This window comes from Odocoileus virginianus, chromosome 19, assembly GCF_023699985.2.
Source record: "Odocoileus virginianus isolate 20LAN1187 ecotype Illinois chromosome 19, Ovbor_1.2, whole genome shotgun sequence".
Classification (NCBI taxonomy): domain Eukaryota; kingdom Metazoa; phylum Chordata; class Mammalia; order Artiodactyla; family Cervidae; genus Odocoileus; species Odocoileus virginianus.
In genome coordinates, this window is record NC_069692.1 from 10,321,385 (window position 1) to 10,335,123 (window position 13,739).

The 13,739-nt window shown below is 42.0% G+C and overlaps 1 protein-coding gene across 3 annotated transcripts in view; it reads left to right on the top strand.

The window, feature by feature from the left end:
* Window positions 1-13,739, top strand: part of MTCL3 (MTCL family member 3) — a 64,045-nt gene that overhangs the window by 42,020 nt on the left and 8,286 nt on the right. For all 3 annotated transcript variants that reach the window (XM_070449845.1, XM_020878876.2, XM_070449844.1), the window contains exons 7-8: window positions 1,898-3,079; window positions 4,706-5,010. In XM_070449845.1, coding sequence (XP_070305946.1) covers window positions 1,898-3,079; window positions 4,706-4,816 — 1,293 coding nt within the window. In that variant the 3' untranslated portion in view covers window positions 4,817-5,010. The remainder of the gene's footprint in view (window positions 1-1,897; window positions 3,080-4,705; window positions 5,011-13,739) is intronic.

A 13,739-nucleotide genomic window follows, 5' to 3' on the forward strand; every position in this document is an offset into this window, starting at 1 on the left:
CTAGTGTGAGGATGTAATGATGTAAAGAATATGACATTAAGGGTCTACACACTCAGCAGCTCTCAGACCTTCATACTAATTCTCATTAGTGGACGGGAGCATAAGAGCCCCGTGCCCTGCTCTCCCTCTCTTGCATCTGGAAAGCTCTGGGCTGTATTTACTGAGCATCCCTGGCAGAAACCTCGTTATTCTCCTCACCTTCACCTTCCATGGTTGCTACATTTTTACCAGAATTCATCTCAAACACAGCTGACTCAGTGCTGGAAAAAGGAAGACATTTTTATTTCTTTTTGAAATGAAGAAACCAAAGTCTGCTGAAGTCACATGATATGCCCAAAGTGCCTGCCTAAAAGAGAATTTTGGGAAATCGTCCTTGGGAAACATGTCCTTGGGAAATATGTTCTTGGACATTACAATGTGCTTTTATATTAGCTCTCAGAGAAAGAGTTGTTTCCATTTTTCTGTTTGTAATTTTCCATTTAATGATTAGGGTGTCTTACAAATATGTGGGAAGAACTTCTATAGCAGCAGTCCCCAACCTTCTTGGCACCAGGGACCAGTTTTCATGAAAAGTGAAAGTGAAAGTCACTCAGTCGTGTCTGACTCTTTGTGACCCCAGTCCATGGAATTCTCCAGGCCAGAATATTGGACTGGGTAGCCTTTCCCTTCTCCAGGGGATCTTCCCAACCCAGGGGTCGAACCCAGGCCTCCCACATTGCAGGTGGATTCTTTACCAGCTGAGCCACAAGGGAAGTCCAAGAATACTGGAGTGGGTAGCCTATCCCTTCTCCAGTGGATCTTCCTGACCCAGGAATCAAACCAGGGTCTCCTGCACTGCAGGCAGATTCTTTACCAACTGAGCTATCAGGGAAACCAGTTTTCATGGAAGACAGTTTTTTCCACAGACAAAGGCATAGTGGGCGAGGATGGTTTCAGGATGATTCAAGTGCATAACATTTATTGCACTTTATTTCTTTTATTATTATATCAGCTCCACCTCAGATAATCAAGCATTAGATCCCAGAGGTTGGGGACCCCTGTTCTGTAGGATCTACTCCATCATTCTTTCATCAGGCAGAACCAGTTTTATCCTTTCAGACTGATGGGAATACATCACATTTTAAAAGTGATCTAGGCAGAACCAGTTTCTTCTTGGATGGACCATTCCTGTGTTAAACTTTACCTATGTTAAAGGCTTTAAAAACAATTCTCCCTTGAATAAAGATGGAGGATAGATTATTTTCTGTATGGCTCCATGATCATGTGCCTAACTGAGCCTTAGTGTCAGAACTGAATTCAAATTTCACCATGGTCCTCTGCCACTTAATAGCCCTGTAACCTTGAACAATTTGTTGAACATCTTAAAACCAGGTGTTGTAATACTGACTCCCAAATTTACTCTACACATTAAATTAGGTCATATATGTTGAGAACTTTATAGACTCTGACTAAGAGTCAGAGCTCAATAAATGGCAGGGAGTGCATACCAACCACATCTTTCTTCCAGGGAATGTTTTACATATTTACTACAGTCCGGGGAATTCAAACCCCAAGAAAAACAAAGCAAAGTGAACACTGTTGAAAATGACAGTCAAAACCAGTTGTATGCAGAGGGAACATATCATTTTCTGAACAGTGATGACCACAGTTTTTCTGTTCTTATATTCCCTTCTCTTTTTGTTTCCAGCATATAATGTCCTGATCTTTTATTTGCCAAAGAATTTAAATGATTTGGAGAAAACATACAGCATCTATGTCTCTGTCTCTCCCTCTGTCTTATTAAAGCTTAATTACAAGGAAAGGGAATGATTTCCGCAGGTGTCCCTTTTGGGGTTGTTTTCTTTCTTCACATGAAAAATGAGCTTCTATCCCCTTCCTCTTTTTTTTCCCAATTGAGGAGGACAATGAAGATCTGAAATGCCAGCTGCAGTTCGTGAAGGAAGAAGCCGCTCTGATGAGGAAGAAAATGGCCAAGATTGACAAAGAAAAGGACAGATTCGAACACGAGCTCCAGAAATACCGATCCTTTTACGGGGATCTGGACAGTCCTTTGCCCAAAGGAGAAGCCGGGGGCCCGCCCAGTACCAGAGAAGCCGAGCTCAAGCTGCGGCTGAGGCTGGTGGAGGAAGAAGCCAACATCCTCGGCAGAAAGATCGTCGAACTGGAAGTGGAGAACCGAGGCCTGAAGGCGGAACTGGACGACCTGCGGGGCGACGACTTCAACGGCTCGGCCAACCCCCTGATGAGGGAGCAGAGCGAATCCCTGTCGGAGCTGCGGCAGCACCTGCAGCTGGTGGAGGACGAGACGGAGCTGCTGCGCAGGAACGTGGCCGACCTGGAGGAGCAGAACAAGCGCATCACGGCGGAGCTCAACAAGTACAAATACAAGTCGGGAGGCCACGAGAGCGCGCGGCACCACGACAGCGCCAAGACCGAGGCCCTGCAGGAGGAGCTGAAGGCAGCGCGCCTGCAGATTAACGAGCTCAGCGGCAAGGTCATGCAGCTGCAATATGAGAACCGCGTGCTCATGTCCAACATGCAGCGCTACGACCTGGCCTCGCACCTGGGCATCCGCGGCAGCCCCCGCGACAGCGACGCCGAGAGCGACGCGGGCAAAAAGGAGAGCGACGACGACTCGCGGCCGCCGCACCGCAAGCGCGAAGGGCCCATCGGCGGCGAGAGCGACTCGGAGGAGGTGCGCAACATCCGCTGTCTCACGCCCACCCGCTCCTTCTACCCCGCGCCGCCGCCGGGGCCCTGGCCCAAGAGCTTCTCCGACCGGCAGCAGATGAAGGACATCCGCTCGGAGGCCGAGCGCCTGGGCAAGACCATCGACCGCCTCATCGCCGACACCAGCACCATCATCACCGAGGCGCGCATCTACGTGGCCAACGGGGACCTGTTCGGACTCATGGACGAGGAGGACGACGGCAGCCGCATCCGCGAGCACGAGCTGCTCTACCGCATCAACGCGCAGATGAAGGCCTTCCGCAAGGAGCTGCAGACCTTCATTGACCGCCTCGAGGTGCCCAAGTCCGCCGACGACCCCGGCGCCGAGGAGCCCATATCCGTGAGTCAGGTACAGTTCTGCCTATTGCGAGCCACGGCGCTGGCGAGGCCGGTCCGCGGAGCCGCGGTCCCCGGAGGGGCGACTCCGCGCACCCACCTCCACGCCCCGCTTTAGGGAAGCCCCAGCTCAGAGCCTCTCTGGGCTTGGAAGCTCCACGGCGCACTTGTTCTTTCACCCTCTCCTTCTTCAGGCCTGAGGTTTTCGTCATCCAGTCGCTTACTGAGTTAATTGTTCCCTCTCTGATCTGTTTCAGAGAGAGATATACCCACCTCTTCCTTCCCCCGGTTTTTGTGTAAAGATGAAAGGATTTATAAGATACATTATTATTGAAGGTCGACATTTTCAGTATTAACTCTACTGATTCTAATAGATTTTGCCGCAGGAAGATCCCGAATAGAAATCTTCAATTGCTGGTCTGTGGTTTTCGAGCTGAGATTCAAATTAAGTTTAACGTATTTTTACATCACCAAATGATCAGCACTGACGCATAACTACTGGTGGTGGTGGTGGCTGTATAGTCCCTCAGTCGTGTCCGACTCTATGCAACCCCATAGACTGTAGCCCGTCTGGCTCCTCTGTCCATGGGATTTCCCAGGCAAGAATACTGGAGTGGGGTGTCATGTCCTTCTCTGGGGGATCTTCCCAATCCAGGGATCGAACCTGTGTCTCTTGCATTGGCAGGCGGATTCTTTACCGCTGAGCCACCAGGGAACCAGCGGTAAAGAAAGATGCTTTTGTGTCCGGAGCCCTCCCTACAAGAGGAGCAAATAGAAGCCACTGTTGTACCTACCACCAGTCAAAGTAACATGATATTTATTTCTAGAGAAAATCACTGTCGGTTCTATAGCGAAGACCCTCAGGCTGGGGAAGGAGTGCTATACTTTAGCCTTAAGGCAACACTAATTCCGAGAAATAGTAATAACTATTCCCGAACAGGGAAAACCAGCATTTTTCCTTCATCCTAATTGTAGAGGCACATCTGATGAATTGGACTGATCTCCTCTAGCCAGGTATGGTGGCCAAAAACCAATGCATTTTGTCAGAGTTAAGCACAGAAGAGAGAGTTTACAAAACAAACAGGCAGTACAACCCTTCTGGCAAGCCGGGTATCTTGTATCCATTGGAGAACGCACAGGAGAGCAACAGCATGCATGGCTTTTAAGGCACGCAAGAGGTTTAAATCTAAAAATCAGTTTATACACAGAAGCATGATATTAGATTAACTGCCTGTTAGTCACAACTAGAAAAATCCCAACCCTATCGCTTATTTATCTTGCATGCTGCTTTGCTTTGCTATTTAAAAAAATAAAAAGTTTTATGATAAAACTTGTTGAATTTTGAAATGTTAATGTTTTTTTCTCTGTGTTCTATCAAGTAGTTGGTTTTTAATTTCCTTGTTGCAGATTTTGAATACTTTGAGCATGTGTTTTTTTCAATTATACTCTCAGAAAGAAATAGCAATCAGAGTAAGAGAAAGTATGTATATAACAGTTGGCTTTCAGACTTTGTAAGTATATATGAGGGAAGGGTATTTATTTTAAGTTGAGTGGATATGTAGATTAGTTGATATAAACTTAATTTTTAAAAATTATTATTAATTAATTCTTCTTTTTGTCTTTGCGTTTACCTTCCCAGATGTTCCAGCCTATCATTTTACTTATTCTCATTCTTGTATTATTTTCGTCACTTTCTTACACAACAATATTTAAACTTGTCTTCCTTTTTACACTGTTTTTTGTACTGTAAACCTTTCATCATTTACCATTCATTGTAGTATTTCAGTTTGTTTGTTTTGTTCACCCTTCAAGACAAGAAGTAAAAGAAGTATAATTTCTGTAGTAACCAATGCTATAAAAACACTGAAGACTGCTTATTTCTTTAAAAAGACACATCTTCCCACTACCAAATTCAGTAAGAAGCCTGAGCATTAAATATTTCAGGTAAGGGTGTAAGTATGACTTCTCTTTTTATAAATCATTTTCATTTTTACTACTTTCTTTACATTTTGATTTGTACTCTTCATAAATCACTGTAAGAATGACTGTAAACATTTCCCAAGTCTCTCAATTATTTCTCAGCATTTGACTATTATGATAATTCAAAATCTGGGCATTCACAAGTTGGTCTCATCTTAGAAAATGTATAGATTTATAAAGTGCTTTTGCTCAGTTGTGTCAGATGAACAAAATAATTTTGATATCCAATAAGTATCAGTGAAAATTATGGTGAAAAAATAAAATGTGACCATCATGGAAACTAAACAATTTATTGGATGCTGATGGTGTTCTGTCTAAAACTGAACAAGTCATTGTGATGGTGATGGTGTTTTGTCTACGTGTTTGGAAGCATGAGTGGGTTATGCCTTAGATCATTGAGAAAAGAATTATCTTTGTCCTCTGCATTTGACCAGTTTCAGCCATTCCGACCAAACCACCCATATCTGTGTTTACCTATTATGTGTGTGCGTGCTGAGTCACTTCAGTCGTGTCCAACTCTTTGCGACTCCTGGGAGGTAGAACCATGGTAGAACCATGGACAGGTTCCTCTGTCCATGGGATTCTCCAAGCAAGCATACTGGAGTGGGTTGCCATGCTGTCCTCCGGGAGATATTCCCAACCCAGGGATCGAACCCACATGTCCTGCATCGCAGGCAGATTCATTATTGCTGAGCCCCCAGAGAAACCTTTTTACCTGTTATACTTGGAGCCACATGTTGCTAATCAGGTTTGTTGCCTGGCATCCTGTCCTCTGTAATAGGTTACCACGTAGAACTGCTTCTAGAGCAGAAAATACAGTAGAAATACATATACTAGAAATACAGTATATGAAGTATTTTAAGTAGGGAAAAAAATAGTCATTCTGTAGAATTTCATTAAATCACAGTCCAAAACCAGTAGTGTAGTTCCAATTGGAGTTGCTCTGTAGACAAACTTAACTTTGGTGAACCTTAGCACTGCCCTTTCTCCTCCTACCTAAAGTGGCCTGGATAGGTTTCCTGTAGCCGAAAGTCCCTATGCTGTCCACCTCACTGGCAGTTTACAGAGTAGAAAACTGGACTCAGTTATGCTGAGTCATGCTGATTGAGTGATTGAGAGCACTCACTGAAGTCACCTACTTAGAAATACTGGTGAGTTGGTGGATAGATATGAAAATCTGTAATAAAATGAAGTGTCTTGCCCTCAGCATAAAGAAGGACATATAGAAAATCTTTGCTCTAATACAGAGGTTGGTGCGGGCCACAATCTTTTGAGTCCACATCCCTCAGCATGGATATTTCCCTTTCAGTGTTAATTTAGTAAAAAGAAAAACTACATAATAATTAAAAATTGAGTTTAACTCTTTGCGACCCCATGGACTGTAGCCTGCCAGGCTCCTCTGTCCATGGAATTCTCCAGGCAAGAATACTGGAGTGGGTTGCCATGTCCTTCTCCAGGGGATCTTCCCAACCCAAGGATCGAACCCAGGTCTCCCACTTTGCAGGCGGATTCTTTACCATCTGAGCCACCAGGGATACCTACTCCTAATGTACATGATTTTTATTTTAGTTTTAGTTTTTGTTTTGTTTTGGGGAAAAAAGTGACTGGGAGTGAGGAGTGGCTAACCAACAGTTAGAATCTGTCAGTACATACTTCCAGCTTTTCATCTTAAGATTTCAAGTGGTTAGATAGAGCCTCATGACAAGAACAAATGAAATAGCATAAATGCTATATTTAATCAATGGTATGTTACTTAAAAAAAAATTTCATCTTAAGGAAAGCAACCACTTTAAAAATCAAAAACTAATTAAAAATCAGAATTTGACTGTTAGACCCTTGATTAGCCCCCAGATTGCCATCTTGGGGGCTTCCCAGGTGGCTCAGAGGGTAAAGAATCCGCCTGCAATGCAGGAGACCCAGGTTTAATCCCCAGATCGGGAAGATCCCCTGGAGAAGGGAATGGCTACCCACTCGAGTATTCTTGTCTGGAGAATTCCATGGACAGAGGAGCCTGTCACGTTACAATCCATGGCGTCATACTACTGAGCAACTTTCACTTTTGCTATCTCAGAGGAATCATTTTGGCAATGAAAGTGGAACTGAAAATAAATGTTTGAGGTGGAAGTTTATGTGAGATATTTATTGCCTTTGGACTGGAATGCAGTCAGCTAAGCAATGACTGTCTCATCTACCTGTGAAGCATCTGGTAGTTTATGGTGTTTTAGGTTCTAGTCACAGTGACTGAAATCTCTACCGGCATTTAGAGGAAAAGGGCCAGAACTTCAAATACGTGTCATTCCCAGATTCCTCGCTTTGTCCCTGTGAGGAAGCATGGTGTGCAGTGCACTTGTTCACTTCAGAAATGTCATGGATATTCAGTATCCTGTGTGGCTTTAAGAAACTGGCTTTGGAATTGAAATTATATTTACTACGAGGAGAATCAAGAACTAAATATTTATATTAGTGGTTTTCAATCCTAGCTGCACATCAGAATTCCTGGCTTGTTTTGAACTGAGATGCTACTTCACATTAATTGAAATCCAATATATGAATCCAAGCAGATATATATATATATATTTTTTTAACTCCCAAGAACCACTTCTTTAAATGTTTGAATTATTAAAATATGTATATAATGTATATACAGCATATATACCAATGTCACAGCAAACTGTGTGTGATACTAGCTATATAGAATCATGGGTTGTCTAGATTTTAGTAGACCTTAAAATTCCAAGCATTCAGTGAACATCTGTATCCTCTTTATAGAGCATGTCTACCTTTGTCATATGGCCTTTGCCACAAGACCTGTAATGACAAAGCAACTCTGTTTCCATACTGCTAATAGTGTTTGAAAATTCCCCCTTTCATTCAAACAGGTTTTTGAAAGAAACAAAGCTAGAGAAGACAAATCAGAATAATATGTGTCAGAAAGGAGAACCATGATGAATATTGTGTGTGTCAGGGTCATACACACACCTGGAGATATCAGCGCACATGAACGCTGAATTAAAACCTCAAGTTGATCCCCCCCCAACGCATCATAACAAACACCACTTTGTCGTTACACAATCATCTCTGCCACAGAGCTTCCCCATGTGATCCACAGAGAGGATATGGTGTCCCACAAATCCACCAGGGATAACGGATACCAACTGACTCTACCCTCCAAACCAGACAGAGCATGGATCCTTTGTTTATTTAACAAACATTTTGAAGTATTGTCTGTGTTAGGTATAGAGGAAATTGAGGTTCAGTTTTTATGTTTTCACAGCTTTCAACTGGCTGATTGACAAGGACAGAGATGTAGACAGCTAACTCTGACATGTATTCTTACCGAAGTGCAAAAAAAAGATTTGTGGTTGAAATTTATTCTTTATTGCATACCTGATAGCATGTTAGATTTCCCTAAGAGAACACAGTAAAACCCCAAAGCATTCTTGAATGGAAAAATACAGAAATCAGTGCAGGGGTAGGCTTCCCACGTGGCGCTAGTGGTAAAGAACCTGCCTGCCAATGCAGGAGACTCAAGGGATGTGGGTTTGATCCCTGTGTCAGGAAGATACCCTAGAGGAGGGCATGGCAGCCCACTCCAGTATTCTTGCCTGGAGAATCCCATGGACAAAAGAGCCTGGTGGGTTACAGTACATAAGGGTCGCAAAGAGTCGGACACGACTGATGTGACTTAGCATGCGTGCAGTACATGTATCAACGATATCTTGTGACCTGAACTAGAAAGAAGAGGCTAACCAAGGCAGATTCAGGCTATCCAAAACATCAGCCTTGTCCTCAGATCTCTTGTGAAGCATTAAAGTCTTCCTGGCAACAATGTTATTAATCTTACCCGTGGATTCCTAAGCCATTGACTTTATAGAAGAATTTCATGAGAAATTTGAACTCCATCCAGGCTCTTTGTATATGAATCCCAGTAAGAAAAAGATGAGGGGAGATAGTACTGACTTGGAGACTCACTCTGACTCTGCCCCACCCACTGCAGAACTGATTACCCAGTTTGTGCCTGTGTGTGCACACACATCTTTATACACTGTGATGTACAATGGGAAATGCAGCCAGTGTCAGGGAATTCAGGCCTGACTCTATCTCAGGGCACTGCTGGGGGCCAGTAATTGGAAGGTGGTCTCAGCAAACTGCCAGCAGACGGAAGTTAACCTTGTCCCTTGCCGCCTTCTCCTTGGAACATGAGGCTGTTCTTTGAGCACCCAGGATCTAGGGTGAATGTCTTCCTTACACTGCAGGATATAGTCATGGAAAGAACAGTTAACAGAGATGACTCCCAAGACCTCAGAAAGGAAGTCTCTGGTATCTCCCTTCCCCGTCTCTTTGATTCTGTTCCTTGCATGGTCTTTGTCGTATAAAGCTAGTTCTAAGAGAGGAACATCCAGGCTCCTTTGTTCATGAAGAAAACACAGTCCTCCAATTATTGAAACAGGGACTCTTCTCCTATTTGCACCTTTGAAAACTGTGCTATTTAAACATCACCCTGAAAATAAATTCAAACAAACAAAAATTCCATTGCTTGCACATTCTTGGGCGTAGGAAGGAGTGACTTTGGTAATTTGGCCGAGATTTAAGAAAAGAAGAATTCAGTTGGCTATTTTTAGGCAGAACAGGCTCAAACTCAAAACAAGGGAAAATTCAGTGCTGAGCCTGGAATGTGTATTGGCCTGCATTCCCCAGCCTTCATTTCATTCTGTGTGGTAGAGTGGGATACGATTATTTTCGTCAGCTGCCAGTGAACTTTGGAATGTCAATTTGGTCACTAAGCCTTAACTGCAAATGTTCATGTGGTGTTGGTAGCTATATTCTTATAGAATCACAGGTCACTTTCATCTGGCAGTCATGCTTCAGGTCAGATGCTCTAATGTAAAGTCAGGATTGGAAGTGAGAAAAGTTGACACTTTTAGGGACCATTTTCAAATAGAGCGCTGTTACAATCTTGCTTGATCAGAGAATAGGAGCAGCAAAGGCAACACTCGACTCTTAAAAACAAGGAAGAATCTCCACCTTTCACTTCCTACTGTCAAACCAGGTTTTGTCTCAAAGGACCTATTCTTATGTTATACCTCAGATGTTTATGTATAATAAGCTTAAATATGTTGACATTTCCTGATTATTTTATTTCATTGTTACAATTATAAAAGGTTTTTTAGTTCACACTTGTATGCGTTTCTCTATAGCTTAAATAGGGTACCATCCACATCCAATGTCTGAAAATAAAATTGTAAAATTTTACAAATTCACAAAATTTACTGTGCATGTATGCTAAGTCACTTCATTTGTGTCTGACTCTGTGGGATGCTGTGGACTGTAGCCTGCCAGGCTCCTCTGTCCATGGGGTTCACCATGCAAGAATACCCAAGTGGGTTGCTATGCCCTCCACAAGGGGATCTTTCCGGCCCAGGGATCCAACCTGCATCTCTTACATCTCCTTTGTTGGCAGCTGGATTCTTTATCACTAGCACCACCTGAGAAGCCCTAAAATGTACTATACACATGTATAATCAATGGTGTTTAGCAGTTTTTCAGCCTTTCAGAAAATATTCATGTAACTCTTTTGACTTGAGGATGAGACTATTTCTTTGAATGTTGTTGAAACCAAATTTCCTGTTGAGGATTTTTCAAGTTCAGTTTACAATATTTTACTTGTTTCAATTGTTTTTCTTTTAAGTTATCAGTGCATTTTTAGATATATTAAATATGTAATCTTAAGTTTTATTTTGTACCAAGATAAATGTCTTGTACCATGGTTAAGGATCTAAAGTATGACCGCGGGCCTCCCTTTCTGAACCGTCATGTCCAGATCCTTTAGCGTGGCCTCCTCAAGTCATGATGCCACCTTTTCTTTGCACCTGGGTATCAAGACCTCTCACATTAGCCCCTCAAAATCTAGCACCACTCATTCAGTTCTTCTTTCTGTCTGTCTGTCTCTCTCTCTGCTCTACAACCCAAAAAGAAAACAGCTTCATTTCCCAGGCTCTGATCAAAGCTTACCTATATTGACTGTTCCTTCCAGCCCTTTTTGTGTGTTAGCTGTTTTCCTTTTCTTTTAGATGGGTTTGTAATCATGACAATTGAAGTGTCTATTTTCCATTCTAGTTCCTTGTTACAGTGCTCTGCGCTTCTATTAATTGTCTTTCTGAAATCCTTTAACATTTTTGTTACCTCCTTTTTGAACTAGGAGTCAAATAGACTAGAGAGATGGGTTGTTCTTTTGGAGGATTTCTCGTGTTCTTTTTCTGAGCAAAGTTGTGACTAGGCAGTAATCGCTTCCTCTGTCAGTGGCATTTTATCAGACAGTTACTTAAAATGTAATGCTGTCAGTTAATGCTGATAAATCTAACATTCCTGATAGAAGATAAAGGTGGGGTGGAAACACCCTGGGATGGGGCAGGGTGGGGAGAATACGAATTAATGCCTGTGTCCTTCAAGTTATTACGCCCTCTCAATGGCCTCTCAGCCTGCTGTACTGCTGAAACTAGAAGTGTCTCAGGGTGGCCCTCTTGTGGTGGACAGGCATTTCCGAGGCCCTTTTCTGGAATGAAATGAGAGGTACTCCTGAAGAGTCCCTGTGTCACTTAGCTTTTATTGTCATCACTATCAACATTATCATCATCCTCACTATCAACATTTCCCAAGTTAAGAATCTGGAAATAATATAGTGAGACAAAAACAAATAATAATATAATAACAAAAACATTTAATACAGCGAGACGCCAGAAACAAATTGGAAAATCGTCAGCAAGATCTGTCTCTAGTCCTAAATAACTAAACATGTTTTTAAAATGTTTTGTTTCTTCAAAATATAGGCCAGTACTTAAAAAAAATAAAGCAGATAGTTTGAAACTCTTTCTTTTGAATATTTTTGTCATCTGGAAATGCCTGTACATAAGCCCCATGACAGATTTGCTTGGCTAGCATATTTGACATGTCGCCATCCCTCAGAATAGAGGAGACAGCCAGCATCCCATGATTTTAAGGGAAAAACATCCAGCACTGGGAAAACAGCACACTAGCTGGAACATGACAATCTGAACATGTAACTCCATGGAAAATAAATCACCCCAAATAGATTCTAGTAAGTATCGAAATCATATTTCTTTTACCAACACAAGAGTCCACACTCTGTCATTCTACGACTCATATAACACAGGACCAAACTTGACAGAATCAGCTGTAGAACATTATAAAAATTAAGAAACCTGGGCCTCATCACTGGATGGTCTGGTTCAGAAAGTCTCTGGAGGAGAATTTTTAAAATAATTCTTTGAGTGATTGTAGTGTACAGCAAGGCCTGAGAGTACCACTGAATGGTTCTCCCGGTGGCCGAATGCTATGGGGACTACCAAGAGAGGTGCTGCATATTTGTTCATTTGTTTCAAGGAATACTCAGGAAGTGGGTAGTCATGCTGCAGTCGCTACTGCGGGGATCTTCAGAGGTGATGGAACTGGTTGAGGACAAAGATTTGCTTTATTTTTCTAGTCCTCAGAATCCAGCCCTACACCTGGCCCAGAGTTGGTGCTCACAAATATTCATTACGTGGAATGTTAATTGGAGTACCCAAGACCTCTCCTTAAGAATGGAAGATTAAGACTCAAGAGAGTTCTACTAAACAACTGAGATGTTTCATGAAGCACTTTATTTTATTAAATATAATTTATTAAAATTTATAAAATTAGCAGACTTTTTAAGCAGTTTTGGTTTCAGAAAAATGAGCAGAAAGTCCCGAGAGTTCCTGTATAGAGCACTTTAAAAATTGCAAAGGGCAGATACTATATTGTAAGGAAGGGTTATTTAAGATTTGCCACCTATAATAGCTTCTAAATTTTAATATGCTATGAGTTCAGTTTTTCAAAGTCATCCCTTCAATTTTTTCCATCTCTTTACAATAAAATAGAAAAACAGTACTCCTTTAGCTGGCAAATATGTTTAAAGAGTAAAGGAAGAAGGGCCTGAAAAACTATACAAGCAAGAAAATCAGAAGCCACCCAATCTAATATACGGCCAGAGCTGTTATAGCATAAAGAGATGAAATAAATAACCACTTGTGGTGCTTCAAAATCATCCTTCAGATAGAGAACTGTAAATGAAATGTGCAATGTATGCTCAAGACAAAGTTGGTGCTTTTATCCCCAGGTTTTTTACGATCACTCAGTTAAAATTCTTTTGTCTTCATATTCTGACCAAGGACTTATGTTATTGAATGATGCAAACTTTTCAATATAAATAGCTATAAAGATAAATACTCTCTTATATGACTCCTGCATCATACTTGGAAGATGAAGTATTAATATTAACCCCTTCATTTGGACTTAGAAAAAATGAGTTTAAGATTTGGCAAAGCCAGAAGTCAGTGTCTCATGCCCAAAGCTCTTATCCCTGGGTTTTATTCCTTACCTTGAGCTCGTTGGAACTTTAAACTTTAAGGCACTCCCCCAGGAATTAGCAGACCTGGATTCTGTTCCTGACATTGCTGGTAAATGGCTTTGTGACCCTGAGTAAATAACATCGAGGCCTCTTCCCTCAGCTGACAAATGAGAAGCTTGACTGGACAGTTTCAGTTTTTTCTGGCTATAAGTCAGAAAACCTGTAAGTCTGAAAACCTCCTAGTGACATTTATGCTCTCAATATTCCTCTTTCCCCCTTTCCAAAATGTTTTAGTTTGTGGCTTAAT